Source organism: Xenia sp. Carnegie-2017, unplaced genomic scaffold, assembly GCF_021976095.1.
Source record: "Xenia sp. Carnegie-2017 unplaced genomic scaffold, XeniaSp_v1 HiC_scaffold_22, whole genome shotgun sequence".
NCBI classification, from domain to species: domain Eukaryota; kingdom Metazoa; phylum Cnidaria; class Anthozoa; order Malacalcyonacea; family Xeniidae; genus Xenia; species Xenia sp. Carnegie-2017.
Genome location: NW_025813485.1, coordinates 1168489 through 1192653, shown reverse-complemented (window position 1 = coordinate 1192653; position 24165 = coordinate 1168489). Strand labels below are relative to the sequence as shown.

At 32.8% G+C, this 24165-nt stretch overlaps 4 protein-coding genes across 5 annotated transcripts; 3 read left to right on the top strand and 1 right to left on the bottom strand.

The window, feature by feature from the left end:
* Window positions 1-15: 15 nt before the first annotated feature.
* On the top strand, window positions 16-12020 carry LOC124445893 (protein cereblon-like). Of its 2 annotated transcripts, XM_046996678.1 has the most exons (12): window positions 248-314; window positions 419-511; window positions 1061-1173; window positions 7736-7873; window positions 8479-8546; window positions 9338-9499; window positions 9659-9803; window positions 10245-10298; window positions 10365-10565; window positions 10968-11029; window positions 11118-11249; window positions 11410-12020. In XM_046996678.1, exons 2-12 carry the CDS (start codon window positions 496-498, stop codon window positions 11600-11602), a joined length of 1284 nt encoding a protein of 427 aa, XP_046852634.1. In that variant the 5' UTR covers window positions 248-314; window positions 419-495; the 3' UTR covers window positions 11603-12020. The 2 variants fall into 2 exon arrangements, with proteins under 2 accessions (XP_046852633.1, XP_046852634.1); XM_046996677.1 differs by lacking the exon at window positions 419-511 and having other exon boundaries at window positions 16-314.
* On the bottom strand, window positions 1186-2949 carry LOC124445892 (kelch-like protein 1). Its single transcript, XM_046996676.1, has one exon. It carries the CDS (start codon window positions 2819-2821, stop codon window positions 1322-1324), a length of 1500 nt encoding a protein of 499 aa, XP_046852632.1. The 5' UTR covers window positions 2822-2949; the 3' UTR covers window positions 1186-1321.
* Window positions 12021-12421: 401 nt separating the features above from the next.
* LOC124446252 (EF-hand calcium-binding domain-containing protein 10-like) lies at window positions 12422-13482 on the top strand. The gene is made up of 4 exons (XM_046997087.1): window positions 12422-12540; window positions 12750-12914; window positions 13067-13157; window positions 13377-13482. Exons 1-4 carry the CDS (start codon window positions 12438-12440, stop codon window positions 13420-13422), a joined length of 405 nt encoding a protein of 134 aa, XP_046853043.1. The 5' UTR covers window positions 12422-12437; the 3' UTR covers window positions 13423-13482.
* Window positions 13483-15497: 2015 nt separating this feature from the next.
* LOC124446637 (prenylated Rab acceptor protein 1-like) lies at window positions 15498-17977 on the top strand. The gene is made up of 4 exons (XM_046997483.1): window positions 15498-15779; window positions 16706-16803; window positions 16887-16988; window positions 17626-17977. The coding sequence occupies exons 1-4, from the start codon at window positions 15517-15519 to the stop codon at window positions 17703-17705; spliced, it is 543 nt and encodes a 180-aa protein (XP_046853439.1). The 5' UTR covers window positions 15498-15516; the 3' UTR covers window positions 17706-17977.
* The last annotated feature ends 6188 nt before the right edge of the window (window positions 17978-24165 follow it).

Here is a 24165-nt window from a genome sequence, read left to right as displayed (position 1 = left end):
TTGACAGCTACGTGTTTATGTTTGAAGCGGGCAAAGTAAATGTTTTAAATACCATAAAATACGTCATATAAAATCGTCTTACCATAAAAATTTGGTGCGATAATTTATAGCTGTAGTCGAATAGCAAGTTGAGTGGGACATTTTATTTCCCTATAATTTCATGTGACGATTTAAATAGTCTACTTATGAAAGATGTGTTTTTGATAGTGAAATATGGGTATCAAAAATGGCTGATGGTGACGCTGATGATAATTTGGAATCAAACAGCGAGAGTTCTGCGGAAGAGGATATTGAAATGCTCGTCAACTTGCAAGGTTTAAGAATTTTTCGCTTTCAAATATTAATTTTAGTATTTATACAAGTTCAAAAGATTTTTCTGCGTTTTCAACGTTTACAATCGTGTTTATGAAAATGACAGGCTATTATCATTCAGCATTATGTCGAAAGTGTTGCAAACACAACTCTAAATTTTGAAGGCCAACCCCACAAAATGTGATGGTAGAAAGTTATGGTACGTAGCTGCGCAAATTATTTGCATCATGACTTACAACATGGGTTCTTGATTTTTGGCTTGAATTACTTTCACCTGCCAGTAATAGCAGCATTAATCTAAATCAGACAAGATTCACCATTGGGATTTTGAAAAGTGATCTCTTAATATTGGTGACTGTTTGAAATCTTAAAGCATCATTTTTTTGAAAGATTTATCTTTTATTTGTTTCAAGTCTCTGCAACCTATGTAGTCATATGCAAACCTTGTCAGGTCACCAAGACAAATTTATAAGTCACTTCAGTTTTTCTTACCAATTTTTGAGACAATATTATTGTGATGAAAGAAATATCATGCAAATTCTGACAATTGAGATTAAAGCCAGTCAGATTTGCTTTTAAAGTATGTTGAGTTTGTTAATTAAGATGAAATGTTATTCTTTTTAACAAATAACCTTTTATTATTTTATGCTTCTTTTAGAAGCACTATGCAGGGTTTTTATATTCTTTATCACAATATTTTATCAAATGGAGTTTGATTAGGATTAAAGAAGTTATTTGTTTACTTTAGATAGTGAATCCATGTCTGATGAAAATGCAGAATCTGATGTTGAAGAAGAAAACAATGTGGTAGACGAAGAAACAAAAATAAAATTTGATCAATCACTTCCTTCATCACATACTGTAAGTCATTTGTAATGTTCAAACATGTTATATTTACGTATAGTCATCTCAATAACTGAATAAGAATAGTTGATCAAAATTATATCATCAAATTTACTATAATTGAACATCTACAAAAACAATGGAACTAAGGAAGCCACAAACTAATTCATTGTGGTAAAATAGCTACATACAATGTGGATATTGTCCTATCAATATAGGGTTGACCACTACATGAATATAAAGCACTGTTTGATTCTAATGAAAAGGTGCTGTCATTCAATCTCACGTTGAGCTTGGTTTTCTGTATAGCAAATCTTAGGGATACTAAACTTTCTTTCTTTAAGTTATTTATGTACAATCTTAGTTGGTACCTATTAAAAAGAGAGTTTTTGTTATGGCAAAGACCAACACACATTTTATATCCACATGCCCAAAATTCACTTAATTTGTTTAATTCAGTTTCTTGTGCAATGTCAAAATTGTTGGGCATCAGATTGTATTCATGCTGAAAAATAAATTTCTCAGATTTCTTTCTGATAGTGGGCTGTTTTATCAACAGCTTTCTCTGTTCTTCTGGAATTGCATGGTATGTCATTCCAGCAGAATACTGCTCATGAAAGTTGACCATCTTTGATGCAATTGCATTATCTCTAATGACATTGTAAAGATAGTCAACAGTGACCAACTCAAATCTTATAGTTGATAACAAATCATCATGTTGACTTAAACTTTCTGAGTCAACAACATTTGTCTCCATCCAGTACATTAGAGCATGAAATACCGTATTCTCTGATTGAACAATCAGATCATCACTGCTTAGTAAGTATTTAATGCATGGTTTAGCCAAAGTCACAAATTTTTCATTTTGCCAGTTTAGGTCCAGTGGACTAAATTCTTCTGCAAGAACTAGTTGTAAAGTAATGGCCAAATCCTCAACATCAGCCATATCATGTTTTACCTTAACGACATTCATGACTTTTATTGCAATGTCAAATTTCGTTACTTTACTTTGTAGTACGTACTTGCACTTTTTGAAGATGTATTTCAAGTCATGCTTATGCGATAACTCCAAAACAGCCAGCACTTCGTCAACTGTTTTATCGTTAATTGTGTCAGGTTGATAGATGGCTTTTATGAGATTAAGATATGAATTTTCTTCTGATTCATTAATTTTAATATGGACATCAGAATCCTTGTTCTCTTTCATACCACTTGAATGAAAGAGCGATCGAAAGTAAGGGCTTCGGACGGAAAGCCAAAAAGTGTGAACATAAAGTTTGTGCTGACGTATTGGAGTGTTTACTTCTTGATAGTGAAGAAGTTTTGATTGCGTTGCTCCTGTTAGGATAGTGTCTGTTGACTCTGGCGTGAAATCCATTCTCTCACTGTCTTCACTATTTATACTTTCATCGTCACTACTACTGTTACTATCAGTGCTTTTACTATCATCGTCGCTTTCAATTGATAGTTCAACTCCTACGTTCCCTTTTACTACGTTTTCCGCAGTTTTCTTGCTTTTACTGTTGAGTATTGCGTCAATATCCCAACCATCTTGCATCACATCCAACACTAAGACACGATCACTTAGTTCGGGGTTATTGTATTCAGAAGCGCAGATCTTTGTAAACTGAAGAAGATCGCTTATTTTAAGATCAGTGTCAGACATATTGCTTTGCCAATTTTTTGAAAAATATCAATTGGTTTCATAACAAACCACAATCTCTTCAATACTTTGCAAATGATTCATATGAAAATTGAGAATGTGTCTTACTGGTTTATGCAATACCTCATGGTTTAACCGGAAACCAAGCAGTAATAAGCCTTTTCAAAAATGAGGCGGGGACCATTGAGTTCAATAATAACTAAGGGTAATAATAATAATAAGTTCAATAATAATAAGGGGACTAAGGCGATTTTTGCCTGCAAGCGTTTCTGGGATCGTTACCGGGGACACAAAATTACCTCGCGAATAGAAGTGCAGTGTTTACACATATGTTGATGTGTTGATGAAAGTGTTTATGTGATTTAGCAAGAATGCCAAAGTATAACTGCTGTGTGCCAGGTTGTAGCAACAGCCACAGAAATAAGCCTCGCGATTTCAAATTTTATTGCTTGCCAAAGGATTTAGAACTACGTAAAAAATACGATGTTCTTATAAGAAACGACAACCTCAAAGTGGCGTCTCCGAACACAAGGATTTGTTGTGATCACTGGGAAGGCGGGAAAAAATTGAGCAGAACTCATCTTCCGTCTGTTTTTCCGTGGACTGTACGTAAAGAACAACGCAGAGAGATAACCAGAGCCAGTCAGGAAAAATTAGTAAACACAAACGCAAGAGAAAGAACTTTATGCAAAATTATGAAGTTGATATTGAAAGCGAACAACTACAAAACGACCAAGCATCTCATCTTCAATCTTCTGCTACTCAGACAGACTTGGCATGTTTCTGCAAAGCTAAGGACGATGTCCTGCTACTTCAAGACGTTAAAAGCAAATTATAGAAGAAAAATATTTCTCGAAAGTGAACTGCTGCGTTTAACAAAATTACTTGAAATCACCAAAAACAACCTGGCAAGAGAACAACAACGACAAAGTAGATTTGATATTGACAAATACAAATCAAGTGATTCTGATATAGAGTTCTATACTGGTTTATCTAACTACAAAATGCTGACATTTTGTTTCAATTTAGTTGAGGAGTCAAGAATTGATATTAATGGTGATAATACAGATGACACACAGATTAGAAGACCAAAGCTTGGTAGGCCAAGAGCACTAAGTTGTTATGAAGAATATATTTTGGTTTTAATGAGATTAAGATTGGGCCTTTTTGAAAAGGACTTGGCTCACCGATTTGGCGTGGCAGTTGGTACAGTCTCGAACATCACAAGTGGATAAAACTGCTCCGTGCAAAACTTGGGTCATTAATCAGAATGCCAGAAAGAGATACAATCAAATATTACAGCCCCTGCATTCAAACAGCTCTTCCCCCAGGTAGTTATTGTAATTGATTGCACAGAGATTGAGATGGAAAGGCCATCAGCTTTGAACAATCAGTCTGCCTGTTATTCTTCTTACAAAAGCAGACCAACAATGAAGGTTTTAATTGGAATCACACCTAGTGGTGTGTTGTCGTACATCAGTGAGTTATTCCCTGGAAGCACTTCTGATTTGGAAATAGTTAAAAAAAGCAATTTCTTGGACATTCTCTCCCCTGGAGATAGTGTCATGGCAGACAGAGGCTTTAACATAAAAGATGAACTTGCATCAGTTGGAGCATTTCTTGAAGCTCCTTCTTTTCTCCAAAAGAAAACCCAATTTACGCAAGAAGAAATTAACAAGAACAAAGCTATAGCTAGCCTGTGCATACATGTTGAACGACAAATGGAAAGACTAAAAAACTGGCACATATTAGATAGAAAGATCCCTATCACTATGGCCCCATTAGCATCAGATGCACTTGTGGTCATAGCAGCATTGGCTAATTTTTTGCCACCACTTGTTTGTTAGATTTTGCCTTCATTCTCATGTTTAAAATTGATAAATAAATAAAACAAGCCATTTCAATAATGATAATTTAGAAATTCAGTATCATGATTAAAAACAGATTTACAGCAAAAAAGCCCTTTTTTTAATTATATTTTGACAGAGATTAAATTTTCAACTGTTATTTATCCTTAGTAATTTATGTTTTAAAAATCTTTACAAGTTACACCATTTAATTATCTCCTGTGAAATTGTTTCTTGGCAGCCCATACTTGATCTTTGGATATGCTAGTTCAGGAATAATAAATTCTTCATAGAAAATCTTAAGTTTTGCCTTAGTATTGCACCAGAAATTAGAGTCAAAGGTACTCTTTCAATATATATACCAGGTGAACAAGATCCAGCAATCACAAAGTCTGCCCACTTCCTCCCTGATAAATACATTCCCTGCTGTATTTGGTAAAATATTTGTGGTTTCTGTTAATTGTAATACCACTGTTGTCAAGTTTGTGCTTGACACACATGTGCTTACGTAAGACAGCTTCTGTTAAACTTTCCTTTTCAGATGTTTCTATGAACTTCATTTCTAGGATACCTAAAGGTTCATTATTGTTCGAGGGATCACAAACCAAGCCATCAGGACTAGCCCTAAGAAACCATCATCATGCTTGCCAACAATCAGACCTGACTGTGACACAGACAAATTGTCATGTCCACGTTTGTGTTGCTCCTTTATGTATTGCTTCATTATTTCTGGTTCCATTTCTAGTCCTTTTATCATTTGCTTCGTTGCTGAAAATTTGGCATACAAAATTTCATTAATGGCCTTTGTTGGTGAGGTTGTTTGTTTAAGTACAGCAGCTCTATAGCATTTAGATGCTGTAATGCGGTATTGTCGATGTAGGTGCCATTTCTTATTAAAGGATTGCTCTCTAGTTTCTTTCTCAATTTCTGTGGCCTTTCTGTAGTCTATGAAAAGGCATTTCTTAATCTTTTCCATCCTTTCTTTAATGGCACTCATTGCCATAGGGCTGTCTTGAACTTTTATGGGAGATATGAGTTCATTCTCATACTTCTCAACTGGGATATCCTGGGGTAAAATGTGACACCATCCAATGGACTTCCCAACCTCATTTTCTAGTTCTTTAAATTTGTTAAAAATGCTTTGTAACTTTTTACTATTTAAACCTTCCTGGTTAATGGAGCTGACATCCTGGTATTTGCATTTATCTTCTGCTTTTTTGTTCTCTTTGTTGTAGTCATATTTCTGGAACTTCATTGCAGAAATTGGCTGCACTCTTCTTTCTCTTTCTTGGTACACTCCATTCACATGGCTTTGACGTGCATGAAATTTCTGAAGATGACTTCTTATTTTTCTTGCAAACAGAGTCAAGGAAAAAGAGTTGCACAGACGTGATTACATCTCCCATCCACACCTGCTGGGCACCCACATTTGGCTGACAATACAAAGCCAAATGATGAAAGCAATGTAACAAGTATATACCATCTTTTTCTTCATTGAAGGCAAGACCTGACTTTTGATGTAATGTTTTGAATCCTTGTGGAGATAATACAAACACAGCACATGGTTTGACTTAAAGAAATTATAGCCTTTCACTAGAGGCTTAGCAGTTGAAAGTCGTCTTTTGAATTCCATGCTGTCTATCATAAACTTCCATACAGTGCCAAAAGTAACTTTTGGTAGATTTGATAGGTCGGCACTATATCCTGTGGTAGGAAAACTTTTAACTTCTGATGGCAATGTCTGATGTAGGAGACCAGCTTGTGCTTTCTTTTTCAAAACATGAACGCCTCCATCGGGGTCACGTAGATACTTTTCCGCCAGTTTATGTTCGATATAATTTTTGACTCTGCAATAAAAAATATATAGTTATTCTTTAAACGATTTTTAATTCCTTCATAAAAACGACGAAATAAATCAAATGAATGTTAGATTATATAAAAATAAAAACTTAAAATTAAAAGTAAATTACTGACCTCAGTCGTAAATCAGAGAGTTTACCAGAGGTTTTTGCTCCTCTGCAAAGAAGCCATCGTCGTAAAATTGCACAATTGCATTCCTCAATCGGCTTAGGTAGCTTAGCTCCGGGAATATCACTTTCATTTAGCGAAAAACTTTTATCTTTACACTCAAACGCGCTTTCCATCTTCACTTTTTTTTTCCAACTATAATAATATAACAAGCTGTCCCCACTAACAATCCCAGACGTGCTTGCGGGCTAAAACTTGCCCTAGTCCCCAACTCTTATTTGAAAAGGCCTATTGTATTTCCGATATCAACAGTGTGTGCTTTCCTCGTACTTATATGTTAATTACCAAGGGGACATTTATGCGTAAAATTATTCGTGCAAAGATAAAGATCATGCAAACTGGTAGTTGAAACAGAAAAATAACCGCACTCAACGACTTACTCCTAATGAAATTTCCATAGTTTTTAAACCATGAGCCAAACGTTCATCCCAGGAAATCAACATTGATTTTCACCTCCACATTCATGCTTGCACAAGACCTTGAATTTGCGGTTTCTTCAAAACGATCTCCCTTTTTGAGGTTCAATTTTCTGTTTATATTTGGGGTTAGGAACTGAGGTTCATAAACTAACATACTAGCACAAATCGATGAGATATTTGGTCAAATTCCTAGTCTATTAAGAATATCAAAATTGTTTACACATGACAAAAATAACATTTATTTAATTATAAAATGTATGTTATTGCTACACAGTTTTTCACGATTTATTCCGATGAGACAGATATATCATAAGGTGATTCAACATCTCCCTTTTGGCGTTGCTTTGAGTTAACAAGTTTATTTTCCGTTTTCTAAAAGCTCACACTCACTGAGTGCGACACAAAAATTGCGCTCTCTCAAATGAATAGCGAAGTCATTTCTCCAGCATAGCAAGATTTTTTGCTAAAATATACCAAATCAAGCAATCAATGGAGTGAAAATGTAGTCTTCGAGTAATTTATGTGGTGATGTTGAAGCCCTACTCAGTGAGTGAGTATGAGTGAGTTTTTAGGATACGGACTTATTAATATTAAGACTTAATCTTCTACTTTACAATCATCAGTATTTAGGAGAGGAGATGAATGACGTTTTGGGAAGAACTGTAATGGAAGAAGATAATGTAGTGTCCATTCCTCTTATATCATTGCCAAATCTTCTTGTTCCTGGAGAGACACTTCCCTTACATACATTTAATCCGCAGGTAAAGCTAATTTACGTATATTGACCTTATCTTTTTGAACGGTTCGCGATAAAAATATATGATGTTGGACTTCCTAAAATGAAAATTTTTGCCTGCAATATTTGCATATACGTAACATACATTTAGTCACCCAACATTGCTGCTGGTTAACTTTTTTATTTAATTACTGCTGCTTTAACTGTTATTAATCAACATTGCTACTGGTTAACTTTTTTATTTAATTACTGCTGCTTTGACTGTTATTAATCAAAATTGCTACTGGTTAACTTTTTTATTTAATTACTGCTGCTTTAACTGTTATTAATCAAAATTGCTACTGGTTAACTTTTAATTGCCAGCATTGTTATCAACTCTTTAAAACTTTAATTATTTTTCCTATCAACGTCAAATATCTTCATGAAGCAAGACATGCACATCAAACATGACTCCATATAGTAGTAATGCATAGCGAAAATGACATTATTATCTTTCATGGTATAAAATGCATTATCAGGTTTCTTGTGTCGTTATCTCGAGGATATTACGTATACACTTTTATGCCTAAACTTTTTATAACCAAGGTTTACATGGTTATCTATTTACATTGTTTTATTTCATCTTTATAGATCGTTTTAATGATGAAAAACATAGTCGACCATAATAATACTTTTGGCGTTGTTACAGAAGAGCACAGGTAAGTGTTACACATTGGTACATAATTTTAGAAAATGTTCTTCTAGACATGTAGCTACACAATGGCCTCAAGCAATCCTGAATGTTGAAGTCCTTTGATATCTTCTCCACGTGTTCTTAAGTCTTAGCAAAAAGTACATCACAGGGCTTAAAAATGAATTACGTGTTGCTTTTTTCTATAGTTATCAAATCTTATCTAATTCACAAAAACATGGAGAACTTTGTAGAGCAACTTTGACTTTTTTTTGATGTTACTTAAATGTACTTCATTTGTAAAAGAGGCAAACTGATATACATGTTCTTATAGTATTTTTAAGGGCTGTTCATATGAGCCCGGCTAACCGAGAATCAGTGAGGCGCTAAATGATTTTTAAGGCATTGATAGTGGGCAAACCTTGAAGCTTAAAAATTACAACTGTTTGTAAAGCGCCACGAGTCATTCCTGTTAAAATTCTCAAATCAGGCCAAACTGATTGTTTCGATTTTCAATGTTTTGCGTAGTTGTTGAATCAGAATATTTTGAAATTGTCCCAGAAGATTTATCTGATGATAAGTATAAAATCGTCTCCATTTTTAAAAATCATTTAACGCCTCACTGAATCCCAGTTAGACGGGTTCATATGAACAGATCCTTAGATAAACTATAAAATATTTAATGCATTAGTTTGTTCATAGTTCAATATCATTCACATCGTTTTTATTCAATACACGCATTAGTTCATTCACTTTGCTTATTAATTTAATGCAATAATCTTTCAACTCAAGTTAAACTGTATTTTGATCATAATCCAGGTTTCCTGTATATTCTGAGGACGATGTGAAACGAATGACAGGAACAACATGTGAGGTTTATTCAATGCGTGAAGAATGTAATGGAGGTTTTACAACGATATTCATTAAGGCTATGGTGCGCAAGAGGTTTCAAGTTTTATCAATAAAAACCCAGCTAGATGGGTATGTATTTACCAAATTCTACGCGTTGTCCGTTTTCATTAAAATTGTACCAGGTTATCAATTTGCCAGAATGACATCACTTTGATTGGTTAGGTTACACTTACAAGATCTCTTTACTTTTACATTTTTTTAACGTAATTTGTCTTGATACATTTGCAGTGTTCGTCTTGGAACTGTTCGTATACAACCAGATATAGTTCTACCAGCTTATCCCAATGCTTTAACACAATATGTGGGATATAAACGTTCTGTTACAAATCATCATCAAGCGATAAACAAACTCAATAGAGTTTCACACAGAAAGGTTAGCACTTATCTTTAATTTACATTTGTTTGTAAAAAATTTTTCAGTTTCGTGGAGTATGAATTTTACCTTTTCTTCAACCTCAAGATTATTCTAAATAGAAAGGTTTATTCTCTTTGATTATTTGATCAACCTAAACTCTTTGGAATCTTTTTGTCTATTTTTTTACATTTCTGATGATAAATTTCTTTGATTGAGCTCAAAGCTGTTTTCCATCATTGTCTCTCCATCAGCCCTGTTGAAAAATCTGTACAAACGAAAAGTGAATAATTTTTACTACACGATTTAAATGCTTTAGCAAAAGGTAGTATATCCCAAACAAGACCGTTCATTTATACACCTGTGCACGTTCATTGGAGACTAAGTATGAGTAGAATTCAATCAATTGATTTTAAATCAATTATAAATTTGTTATTTTGTAAACTCTATTTCTTCTTTCAGAACATTCCAAGTTCCTCTGCTTGGCCGTCTTGGGTTTATGAGCTTTATAATCCAGTATGTATGTCAGTAAATGTCTGCTCTTTTTTACCAAACATTGATGAAATTCCTATTTTAAAATAGTATTTGTTGATGGCTCGAATAAAGCAAGAGTTGACAAGTTGGAAAGCGGATTTAAATACTGAAAAGTTGCCTGATGATGTGACAGAATTTTCCTATTGGGTAACCCATAATTTACCGCTGGACAACGGAAACCGTCATCTCTTATTGAAAATGAACTCGCCTGTGGAACGTTTAAGAAAGCAACTTGACTTAATCCAAAAGGTTCAATATATCTCCATTTTGTTACACATAACCAAATATATACTTTTTGTTAACCTAAATTATGTTGATTCTGATATGATTCGAAATAGGTTTTGCGTTTCTTTTGATGCATTTTTTTTATATGAATGTTGTCATCTGCAATGTAAACTTGGCGGATTCTGTAAAGGAATGCCTTTTCATTAAAATTGTAAGATTAGAAAAATGTAACAAACTTTCATTTTAAGTGTCGTGCCCAGGTTGAATGCAATGTGGGAGGCTTAACATTTGCTGACATGTGGAAAACTGTCTTCTTTACTTGCTGAGATTTCAGTCTTAGCAATCTTTTCTGTGATGTCTTTGATTTATGCGATCTGGTCATTTTGTGTAGTGACTTTTAGAAGTATACTTTTATTTTATATGTAGTATGGAATCATGACCTGTAATTACTGTAGAAGCATAATAGCTGACAAAAAGGATTTGTTCAGGTATTTTTGTATTGAATTATTTTGTAGCACAAGTATTCAGAGTAACGTTTACTTATCTCTTAAAGTAATAATGTTTTGCGTATTTTAGCATGTCATCAACCGGTTTAATGGGGTCTTACGTCAATCCTGGAGGAATTGTTCATGAAACGATTACATTCCATAAAGCTAAATGCCTGCGACTACGTGGCTCATCATCGACTGAACACAGCTGGTTTCCAGGGTATGTATTATAGTAACTTGTATTTTCTGTGTGTTGAACAAAGTAAATTAAGCGTGTTTTACTGTTAAGCACGTCCTCTCGTAGCAGAATAGTTTCTGAACTTCTCACTTATTCTACCCGTTGCTAAATTACCAAGTTCGTTTTTTCTCGTGTTTTGTAGATATGCTTGGACGATTGCAGAATGCAAGGCATGTGGAAGTCATATGGGCTGGAAATTTACTGCTGTTAATAAAAAACTTATTCCGAGCAAGTTTTGGGGACTTACTCGTGCCTCTCTTTGTCCGTCATTTAGAAAAGATGAAGGTGTAAATCAATCAAGTTATCGTAACTACTCTGTTCATATTTATAATTAACACTTAGTAATTTTGTGCTATTTATTAAAATAACACGTCAACCCAGTAAGCATATGATAATAATAATTTAGAGAAATTTATATTATATTTCAAAAGACGATTTTTACCAACTTTTAGAGTAATTATAGAATATCCTACCACATACTTAATTGCCTTCAAGCCATAACCTAGTCTGATTGTTGTTGGCACTTGGCAGTTTTGTGACAGGGTATTCTATTATTGTGCCCAACTTTTCACAAAGCGTCATCCGTTTGTGAAATAAAACAAAATCTGTTTGTAAGATCAAAGCAAACAGATTTATGAACATTAATGTTAATTTTGTATGTTGTGTAACATAGTTAAGCAAGTTTTATAGTTGGTTCTCCAATTCATTTTTGGAATTAAATCGTATTAAATTAATGTATGGACTTGACCAACATATGGAGAGAATGGTTGTCTTATACTACAGGAATTATGAAAACATAAATACAGAACAGTATATAGCATTATCATAGTTACCAAACAACTCTCATATTATTACCTTTTTTATGAACTATCGCCATATCACTTCATGCTTCATAATAGTCTTCCAGCAATTAGGAGTAAAACCGAGACATGGTGGCTAGAAATCGAAAATCCGTGTGGCGTCTTGCCCGAGAAACGCGACGTGAGACGCGTCTTTTGATGCTGCGTCTTAATAAGTGTGAGACCGCAGTGGCAACGGCGTTTTGTGTGAAATTTTTTTAGCTGGTAGTATCGTCTGTCTCGTCTTGAATCAACCAGCTTCATCCTATGTATGACGTCACCAGCGTGCACTTTGAACCCTAAGAGTTGCTAAGCAACGCAGAGAAACAACATGGAGGACAGTGGAGAGAAGTCATCGCTGGAGTATCTCGCTAAACATAAAGTTTTAGAATTATTTGAAAATCTTACTGCTGCTCTTGTATTTGAAAGACCAGGTATGTCTTGTCGATTTAATAATTTGAAGGCCGAAACTATATAAACTGTATGATATATTTCGCTTTTCTATGAATAATTTTCTTAGTTGGGACTTGATATTTGGGATTTTACTGTTAAATTATGAATAGCACACGTCGGTGTTTTTATGGCATTACCATTGCAATTATGTTATTGAATATACACGCGAGAACATTTTATTCATTATTAGAAAATCCGAAAGCGTTTATGGTTTCATATTTTAAAAAGTTAATGGACTCTCGAGCTATTGCAATGAACTATCCATGTTTGTTTGATGACACTAACATAAAATCACTCTTTGGAATGCTAGATGTATCAAATAATGGATATATTAACTATGAACAATACAAGCGAGGTATTCTGCATTATTGACAGTTATAAATTTATCGAATATGTTTTATTCACGTTTATTAAAAGTACATGTAACATTCAAAATACCAGATATTGTCCTAAAAATTGTCTCAAGAAAAACTTCAAACAGTTAATATTTCTATAAATATTCAATAGCTCTTGAAAATCTTGGAATTAAAAACTTTAACAAAAGCCCATCTGGAGCAGACATTGATGAAATAACGTTGGATGTGTTTATAAAAGAAGCGTGAGTATTTTACAGTCTTTTATTAGTTGTTCTCTTTGTATCAACGATATTTAAAAGATTGTATTTAATTGAGACGTGAGAAGCTGATAATTTTTAAGTTTCAATTTCACCAAGCTATTTCAAATATTTTGTTGAGCATACTAGGCTCTTTGTCTTGGCTGGCTGATCCAAAAAAACTTATGTGCTTCATTCATGTATGATTTTTATCCTTATTTTTAGGAGAACTGGTTTGTCTGCTTCATCAGCCACCTTCAGTATTACATAGCTAAAATATAAAGTATGTATGTATGTACATATTGGTTTAATTAAATGTTGTAATGAAAAACTTGATTGATTAGATTGCAAGTTGTGGCGAGTGATTTGAATAAAGTTATAAAAAATTATTTTACCATTCTCCCTAGTGAAAACATAGTACATGTTAAAATGTTAGCATCAGTAGCAGATCTAGGGTATATCAACCTAAATTACTGCAGCTGAATTTTTCGTGTATATACATTTCCAAATATCACTTAGAGACAAGTTGATCGCTAAAAAATTTTTATTAGAAATTGAAAACCAATAATTCTGTTTTGAAAATATTTTAAATTTAAAATTAAGCACCTACAACTTATTTTGTAAACCATTGTGTCTAATTTTGTGTCTATATTTGTCTCAGTCTATTTTTTTTGTCCACCTTTTTGTCTTCTTTGTTTGCATTTTTGTCTGCGTTTATGTCTACCTTTTCTTTCACGGCCTATGATCACAATGTTAATACACTGTGCGCTTGACCACTCCAGAGTCATTGAATATTATCAATTTCTTACACGACCTAATAATCAATTACATTGTAATCGATTACACGATTACATTAAACGATTTAAACATTTTCAATCGTCGTTCATATCGTCTTTTATAAAATAAGGATAATATATTAACTATATTAATGATAACTATATTTGTGTATTGCGGTCGTATGATCAGACTGACACTAAATAATGATGTCCTGCAACAAAATGCTTTTCGTTGTGAAAATGTCAATGGTTTGGACGTTGATGCTACAAATGTCTGGTTTGTTTAATTGTTTTCTTGATTATCACTTAACAAATTTTTTTTTATTATACTTCAAGCATCTATTATCATAAATAGACTAAATTTTCTATAAGTGTACAACGCACTCACTGGTCGAGTGTGTAGAGTGAGGTTTCTCAGGTGTGATGTGGAGTTTGAATCCTTCGAGGATCAGACGGTTGTTGTTGGACTTGGTGTGTTGAGCATAAGACTTGCAATGAACGAGTAACGTGAATATCAAGAGCAAGGTAAGGGTAGATAATAGTGTACACAATGTGTACGAATGGCAATTTTATTGTTGGTTTTTCGAGAATGGAATGGTATAATCCATGCATTTTTACACATTTTCATGCAAAAAATATAATTTACACATTTTTTCACATTTTCACATGAAGTCTATAATTCATGCAAAGAGAAAAAAGAAAAGGGGGTGGGTTGCAAAAGTTTTGACCTAAAAAACTTTGCCTCAAAAGTTTGCCCCAAAGTCTTTTGATCAAATTTTTCAATGACTTCCCGAAAGAAAAGTTTGAAATGACGATCATTAAAATTGGCGACAGGAGCGTCAAGAAAAAATACCTATGAAAATAGTCTTTTCACGATACTCATGGATAAATTGATAAAGGACATACGCGTCATGACCCCAAATTCACCACATTTCAATGGGTGCCATTGGACATACTTTATTCCTCTTGTTTCTTCATGATAAAGACTTTATTGCTTACAGTGCGATGAGCAAGCTCTTGCCTTTAGAGTTCTACTATTGCTATGATGCCGTCGAAGGTATATTTTCAAAAACACTTTACAAAGCTAAAGCCTTTAGTAATGAAAGGTAATAAATGCTGTTCTGTCGAAGCACTTGATATGTTTTCATTGGCATCACATCTCATCACTCCTTCTCCGGTTCAAGACCGCTTCGTTCTCTTTAGCTTTTTAGAGTGCAATAAGAGAAGTCATAGAAAAAGTCATAGAAAAATTTGATCAAAAGATTTGTACACCTTGTGTACACTACCTACAGAAGAGTAGAAAAGAGATAAGGGAAGCATAGGATGAAGAAGAGAAGAAAATACAGACAAGAAGAGGAGTGAAGAGGAAAGGACCGGCAAAAAGATTAGAGAAGAGGTAAGGAGACGAGAAGAGAGGAAAAGAAATGTGAGGAAAGAAAAAGAGAGGCGCTGAGAGGATAAATTCCCTCTACCCCCATCAATGTCCAAAAACAGTAAAATTCTTTAATTAAAGACAAACCTCATCATCCAGACCCTGGATGAGCAACAAAGATCAGCGGGCATACGTCACCAATTTTTCCGCAACGGTAATGGCAGGTAACGAAGAAGTTTCTGGGCAAATTGAGATGGCTTCTTTAGAATCATCGGTCGTTTCTTTCTCATCTTTGAGTAGATTAAGATCTTGGTTTGTCGAAAAGCGTTCAAAAATTCGTCCATGGTCTGAATTTCTTGACGTCAATCGATTCTCTAAACCAAAAACAAGCTCTGAAATTTATACAAGATTTACCAAGAATGTTGAATTGTATCAAGCGAATTATGTGTTTATTTTTGTAGGATTGGCTTTATATTGCATGTAAGTGAAAAACCAAAAACCTTATAGCAAGTCAAATAATTATTTAGATGTTTGTGTATTTATGCACAATAGATTTATGCTGTATGCTTCGCATCATTTTGCAAATGTAACTGTTGGGTTGGGTTCATCCCCAACAAACAGAGGGTGAAGATTTTTCTGCAGAAATTACGCCCCCCTCCCATTTTCTGTTTGGTCCCTGTACATTATAATAATTTATATAATAACCAGAAGAATTTGAGCAATTTCATTAGTCAAGAGCTATGATCTATAAGAGGACATATGCACAGAATTGACGTCACAGAAAATTTCTTGTTTATAAAAACAAACAAATGGTGGATATATTTGAAAATTTATCGCAATACCTCCCTGAATGGGAAAATAAAGATTCACAAAGACCTAGTTGAGGCAGTTAACGTATTTGAGCAAAAAGAAAAGAAAAAACCCAGTTTTCAAACATTAAGTTGTACTTTGTCTACGATAACAAAATTTCAACAAAATTGATCAGCCATTGCTTGTTTATTTTGTTAGCCAATCACAATTTATCACATGATTATGCTAGCCAATAGGATTTCTTCAATCCCATAGATCATGTAAGCGTGACATTTGCAAAATCAAGACTTTTCAATGTTCCAAGTGTTGTGAGACAAAGAAAACAAACTGATCATTTAATTTGGGAATTTTTTTATCACAATTGACATCTTACCCATGTATCCATAACTGTTTAGACAACAGTTAAATGTTATCTATTTGTTAAATAACCCATTCCTTGGCCTTTGGCCTTGGTGCTAAGGGTGCACTGTTAAGACCTTGTGAATATATTTTTTTCACATGGACCTCACAGTAAATAACATAAATACATATATATTATTAGAATTTTTTATATGTCATTTCATAACTGAATACCTTGATGTTTCTTATTATTAAAGTTTGACTTCACCACTTCTGCTGATTGCTTTGTCAATTTCTGGTGGTGCCAGTTGGTACATTAACCATATCAACAAATCTAAACCTCTTTCAATTGCTGGTGAGTATATTAATACTATTGATTGAAGGTAATTAAACACAGGTATGAAATGGAATTGAAATCAATGAAATGAATGTTTTTAGGTCGGGAATTTAGCCTGGCTGAGCAGTATGGACTTGTTGCTTTAATATGTTTACCATTGTTTTTTCTTGCATCTGCTGGTTCAACTGTATTTTGGATACTAGGTGATAATTGAAACCCATCTTATTGTTACATAAAATAATGTTTCCGCAAGTGTCTATTTCAAAACAAAAAAATAAAAGTTGTCAATGTTAAGAAACATCTAATTATCTCAATACCTACATTTATTAACTTACAGTAAACATGAATACATTCTATTACATGCTTGTATTACAATTCTATTTTGACTGCTACTGCTAATTTTCAATGTTTAAAACCATTTTGTTAAACATTTAGCTTGCTACTTTAAATTGTATGTATCTGCAATCATAAAATTGTTTAAGTTATTTCAGTATTTTCATAAGACTAGATATATAATTGAAAACAAAGTGCTATAAGAATGACATGATAAAACTGTTTCAATTTTCCCTTTAAAAATTTTGCCATTCATAGATGTAATGTATGTTTTACACTATTTTTATTTTAACTCAACTGTTCAATCCTCACTTCATTGTGAATTTGTGTTTTGGGACATTTAGCTGTTGCATTTCAAAACTTAAATTATGTATAAAACAAATTTGTAAAGTGTGCAAAAATAAAATGTTTAAAATTAATGTAAGATTTGTTTTTGGAATTTATAAACGAGAATATTTATTTTTAAATGTTAATTTCTTAAACAATTTGATTCTTGGCTTTGTTTAGGTGCATCGTTTTTTGTCATAGCTATTCATGCATCTTTGTTTACCTTGTCAACACCTGAAGAGATCTCAGATGTAATATAAACAGGTTTATGTATACCATTTACTTTTATTTGAACAATTGAATTAATTCATAAAAAAGTACAATGCTCAAAAATTATGTTTGATATTTAGCCAGGAATTTGAATCACTGTTATGATATATTTGTCGCCATCTGCCTTAATATATATATAATAGCCATTTTTGTGCATCAAAAGCTCTAATATTTGAAGGCAGTGTAATTTGTAAAATAAGTAATTACTCATATAAAACATTCCTATTTAACAGTCAATAGTCAATAACATTTAGTAAAGATATCTCGTTTGTTGTGGCATTTAGCTGTATAATTATTTCTGACTATATTATTTTTAGTGCACCGGAGTTAGGCCGCAGCACCGGCTATTTTTGCCTGCCGGAACCGGAGTTTGTTTATCTCCGGCAAAACTCCGGCAGCAGTTGTTTGTTCTGCAAAATACAGTCAAACTTTGGTAAACGTGTCTGACCAAAACATTTTTGTATCAACGGAACGATAACTATCGGCTAAAATTGAAAAACCTGCATGAAAATAAAACATTTTGTGCATGACACAACATGACGCTATATAGCGTTCACACATGCTATTTTATGATTCAAAGTCGGAGTGCGGAATTTAACTTTACACATAAAAAGTTTACTAATAATACACCTTAAACTGTTGAACAATGACTTGCAAAATTAACCAGCCACAACCAGTGATTCGAGTTATGAAATAGCCGGAGCCGGAGTTTGAAACCGGAGTTCAGATTTGACAAGAGGCCGGATCTGAAAAACCGGAGTTTGCACAGCCCTAATTGTTTTATGGATAATTCTAATTAATGTAGGTTATAAACTAGCTAATGATTTCGAAAATATGTCATACTGCTACGACACCCTATCTTTGTTGTTCTTCTAAGGTTAGACATGAATTTTAGTGAACCCTTTGAAGTGTTCAGTTTGTGCTCTTCGTAAAAATGTGGACAAATTTTTGTCGTTTTCATTAAAAGGATTGAGTGATTCTGAATGAAGCTGGAGGGAGATTAGGTACTAATTGCTTGATCATGTTGAAATAGAAATGCACAAATTCTTGCATTTTTTTCATGATAAAAAGGACAAGGTTACGCTCCAATTAAATCACACAACTAAATTGTACAATACTAAAATTTGTATATTTTATTAAATAACTGTTTAAAATGTAAGTTTTGTAGCTTTGTCTAAAATCTAAACTACAGATGGTCAAGCTTCGGTGAAAATATCTTGTACTTGCACAAAGTCGTCTTTGTAGTAACGCAGTATGAACAAATCTACAGCGAAGTTCGTTTTTAGCTAAGTTTATTTGACGTAATAAATTATGTTGGAGTACATTAAATTTTCTCCAAAGTTTGACCACACAAATTGTAGTGCGATAAAGATAATTTATTTTTAAAATAAAAATTAATAAATGTTTCTATGATATTACAACTATTAATGTAATCCGTGTAATATTTGTCTAATAATTTTAATTATTAAATAAATAGTTTTTCATGGAAAATACTTTATAATTTTGATTGTTTCAAAATGAACGTGTTTACTTTCTAAGATGTAGCTCCTATTTAACCTAATTTTTTCAGTAGATCGGTATTAATATAACCTTTTTGGTAAAAGTAGGCCACTTTCACATTGATTTTTTTCCAGTATTTACGTCCTGTTTCGTGAACTCGCACAAAAATGCGATAGTTTAATGCTCGACATGATATATTTTTACACTTGGTACAATCTGCTTCAACGTAGTCTCTTGGTAGATATCCAAATGGTAATCTTTTAATCTTCCATGTGAAAGGACATTCTTTACTTATATGGGATGTTGTTGGATGCTTAAACCACAATCCTTTCGTTACTGCAGTCTTTAGGAGCCTTTCATTGTGATACTTAAGCGTTTTGGAAGTAAATTTGTTCATGTTTGATCGATTAAACGTAGTATACTTCTTAACTACGGGTGCGGCCTCACAACACAGCATGAATATTATTGTGATGGTCGTTATGACTGACACTACCTATAAAATAAAATAAAAATAAATATATTGAATGATATACAATAATATTACAGACTTTTGGTGCTATGTACTATAAAGTTTTAAATTTATAACTTTTCATGTCTATATTTTAGGTTTTATCTTTATTTTATTTCGACCATTATATGCCATTGAAACAAGCATTACTCGCTAAGATCCTACTTTAACTTCCTGACACAAATTGCAATGCAATTTTAATACATTTTATTTAAAGTGGTCAACAAGTTAGATTTAATGCTAAGGCAATTTTAATAGATTATCATTGACATAATCATCGCTGATTCGCCCCCGCGTCTTATGATTTTCGTTCATATGTTGTACTTCCTCATTCATAAAGATTTTTAAAAAAATATAACTATCGTATACTTATTGCGTGACTATATAAATTTTCATGTCTTTGTTAACTTGAAACTAAACTAACTGTACAGGCGAAAGTTCGAAACTGATAAATTAATGGTATGCGGTACTGTTATTACTTTTGACTTAACTCTGCCTCGCTGCACCGCTGACACGCAATTTGTAAGGTACTGTAAGCTCGTATACTTTCATGTAAAGCTTAACGGAGCCTTACAAGTTCTATTTTAGGGCGACAATTGTGAATTTTTCAACGCTGAGTTACAGCAAATTTAAAAATTGCTCTCAACTCTCATATTAAGATTTTTTAAAGAATTATGCGACTTAATAAAATTATAGTATTGGTCAAATCATAGTTTGAAAATCATAAAATTTTAGTGAGTGATTTAAACTTAATGTTAGTGGGGAGAACCTTAAAATATAATCGAATAATTTAAAAAAAGAAGAAAAAATTAGAAAACAAACCTTTGAAATTTTCATCATTCTTTCTCGTAATGTTTACAAACTCTTTTGCCACTGTTTTCGATTTTTTTTTCAATTTTTTTTTGTTTTTATGTTTTCACCAGTTTGGTTAATCGATGTCTTCTAATGTCTTCTTTTAATATTGATGTCTTCTTTTATGCTCTTTACTATGTGATGTCATTGTCTATTTTTGCTGTGCGTGGGACATACCCGCTTTTCAAAGACTCTTTAATTATATATGTGGATATTGTATTTTTACTCTGTTGTAATTTATAACAAGAAGTGCTAAGAGCGTGCTTATAGACTAAAAGATGGTTATTGTTATGATTTGAATAAACGTTTCTGTACCGCTGCATGTAATCGTTGAAACATACATATATTAATGTATTGTATGTTTAGTGGAAATTGTAAATTTACTTTAAGTTGTAATAGCAAGCTGTAATGTTATGTAATTCCACTTGAATGTAGAAAATGCTAGTGCATGTTTAACTGTGTTATCTCTGTGAATGAAATAACTAATTGTATTTTTCTAACATTTAAATGTCTGTCTGCTTAAACTCTGTGCTTATTTAAAGCACTACAATTTTAATTGCTTTTCAAGAGGCTGTAAGAGTTATCAATATTGTTCACCAAGTTCATCTTTAAATTATAATTTTATATCTGTGACATTAACTGCAACATGATTTCTATTTTTACACTATATTCTTGTGATGGTAAATATGTAAGTCTTTAAGAACACTGAGGAATAGACACTGGGGAAGCAAGATCATTCTAGTGAATTACATTTCCTTGTTTATTATATTATGTTTTTAAGTTTTGTTACTTTGTATGTCGCTAATTTATCTCCTTAATTTCATATTTAATTTCTCATAATTTTACATGGAAATAAATTTTGTTGTATTTTATGTTTTAGACTATAGTTGAAATAAGTTTGAGTATTTGGACAAGACATCCAATGTCTTATGTTTTATACACGTACGTATAAACATATAAAGCAGCGATGAATAGTATTTTCGTAAGCTTTTTGTGTTTTGAAACGACTTGTTGCTATAGTGATAGACAAAAACCGGAACTGGAATATACAAATATTTTGTTGCTTGTAGCAGTTATCTTTTATGCATCGTAGAAGAAATAATGTTTTTGTTAGATGCAATCGGTTAACTCGTGAAGAAGGTTATTTTGTTTTCAGTATTAGCCCACCGCGATGGACCTTAGCTACTTTCATATTATTCAGCTCAAGCTTCGGAAAATGTCCTCGCAAGTTTGCTGTTTTCATTTTGCTTTAAAAAAGTTCTGTATAGGAATGCTAAATGAATTTTTTCAGTCGACAAATGCGTTTTAATGATTAACTCCTACAAGCGGATATTTATGTATATGGAAGTCCATTTCTACCGTTAGGATATCGAACAAGAACAAAGACTAGACGTAATAAAATGTAGTATGGGCGGCTTATCATTTGACTCAATGGCAGCATATGGTTCCTTTAAATCTTTTCTTCACGTACATGAATTTTGATTATACCCTTTAACGTAGGTTAAAATATTAACAATTTCTATTACTTTTTAAGCTGTTTGATGGAAGAGAACTTATTACATTTGATTAACTCTGTAAATTTTTTCTCAAATTGAGTTTGCAAATTCTTTTTTATGCGCTCTCAACTGTGTATTTGACATTGTATCTTTTTTCAACGTGCAGCCGTCTACAGTGGGCGGTAAATCGAGTGTGACTTTGTTACAGTTTTCAAGGTGTCTATAACTGTTTCTTTGTCCACTAATTATGTTTGTCATATCCTTCGAAGGTCAACGCTTCCACACAGAGTAACTTTCTCTCAGCCTCAATTATAACTAGTATCCTGTCCACATTTCGTGATCGAAATCATGGTTTTATGGTACAAATTGTATCCTAAGATGTACTGCGTAAATAATAACCGTGTTCCTTTCGATACAACCCACTCATTGATTGTATTATTTGAATATCATAATATTTTATGATAAAACGCTTTTTGACGCCCCTAATGCAATCGACAAAATTATTATCTTCCGATAACTCTAAAAATTAAAATCAAAATCCGACCAAAAATAAATATACAAATTAAATTCTTGCGTGTAAATGTGGGAGAGCAATCAAGTGTTTGTGTCTTGTATAATGTTGTTGCTGTAAAGGCAATGCCTGAAATCCCATTTATTTTTGATTTATTGTTTGAACATAACAATGTTTCTACGATAAATGTACAATTTTTTCGGAAGATTTAATAATCGTAGGTGATGTTAACACAGATAAATTTTTCTCAATACGATTTCTCAAAATCATACATATACCATCGCGTTTTATCAAAAGTAGCAAGTACCGACAATGTAGTATATAGCAAAAGCGTCATTACAGCTACACGTGCTACAGGGCGTGTTGACAAGCCCTAAAACATAATTATGTATAAATGTATTGAAACAGAGTCTTCGTTCATGCATGCTATTTCAAGGACATTTTTATTGTTTTAATTAATAGGTTAATGGTCTAATATGCCCGATATATTTGCCATTTTGTTTGAACATTTTCTGATATACATCAGTCTTGTAATATTTTGGTAAACTTCGTGCATTACACTGTAACGATGAACACATAGTTTTTGCATCGTCTTTCCAACAGAACACGTTATTTACAAAGCCTTGTGCATGCAGGGCGTATTACGTCAAGTATGAGGAAGAAACGTATAATTTTATGTAAATTTTATTTATATTTTTAGACAATATCCTGTAAGTGCAAACATAAAATAACTTCAACTTGTTCAATTACACTGACAAGAAAATAATTTTTTGTGAAAAAAGGAATCTTAAATCTCTTATTCCGGATGAATTTACTTGTGTATGACATTTCTTCCTTTAGCTTTATCTTCATCCGTCGTATCATAATAACAATATATTCATAAAAACGTGCAACAAAAATATTCTCTATAACTAAAATGCCTTGACATTCGATTACTCTGCATAACGTGAAACATATTTCAATTGTACTATACATGACAGCTACTTACATATTATATCTTTGCTAAATGCATTTAAGTGTATGCCCGCTATGTTTATTATAAACACTTTACTATTTTCCCAATGTAAAGTTTTTGCTAAACCTATAATTTTTTATGCCTTAGCTTTATTAGGGGCAAAGTGAGACTCAATAAATTTACTAAATTTAAGTCTTAACCCAACAATGTTCAATTTTGTGGCGTTGTGTCTGCATGTTATCAAGACAATAAAGCTTAAGTATTATAATTTCAGGCTAAAAGAATGTATACACTCGAAAGTCGTCGCCTGCTGACTTTCATAAAAATTAAAATTCACTTCGAAATCGTTAATTCTTAAGCTATACGTTATACTTGAACTTTCACAAAACATTAAATATGATGATGTGGTTACCAAGAAACAGCTTTAGTATCTGTTGTTGTTATAGCAATCTATGTATTACTGTATTAAACGCTGATGTTAAACATCGATGAAATGGCCAAACAGTTACCTAGAAAGGAACGGTTTTCTTCTGTTACTGGAGAAATATATAAAAGAACATTGTTATCTAGCTGCACAGAAGGTTCCTCATTTTGCGTAGAAAGTTCGTCTGTTAACTCTTGTCCGTCA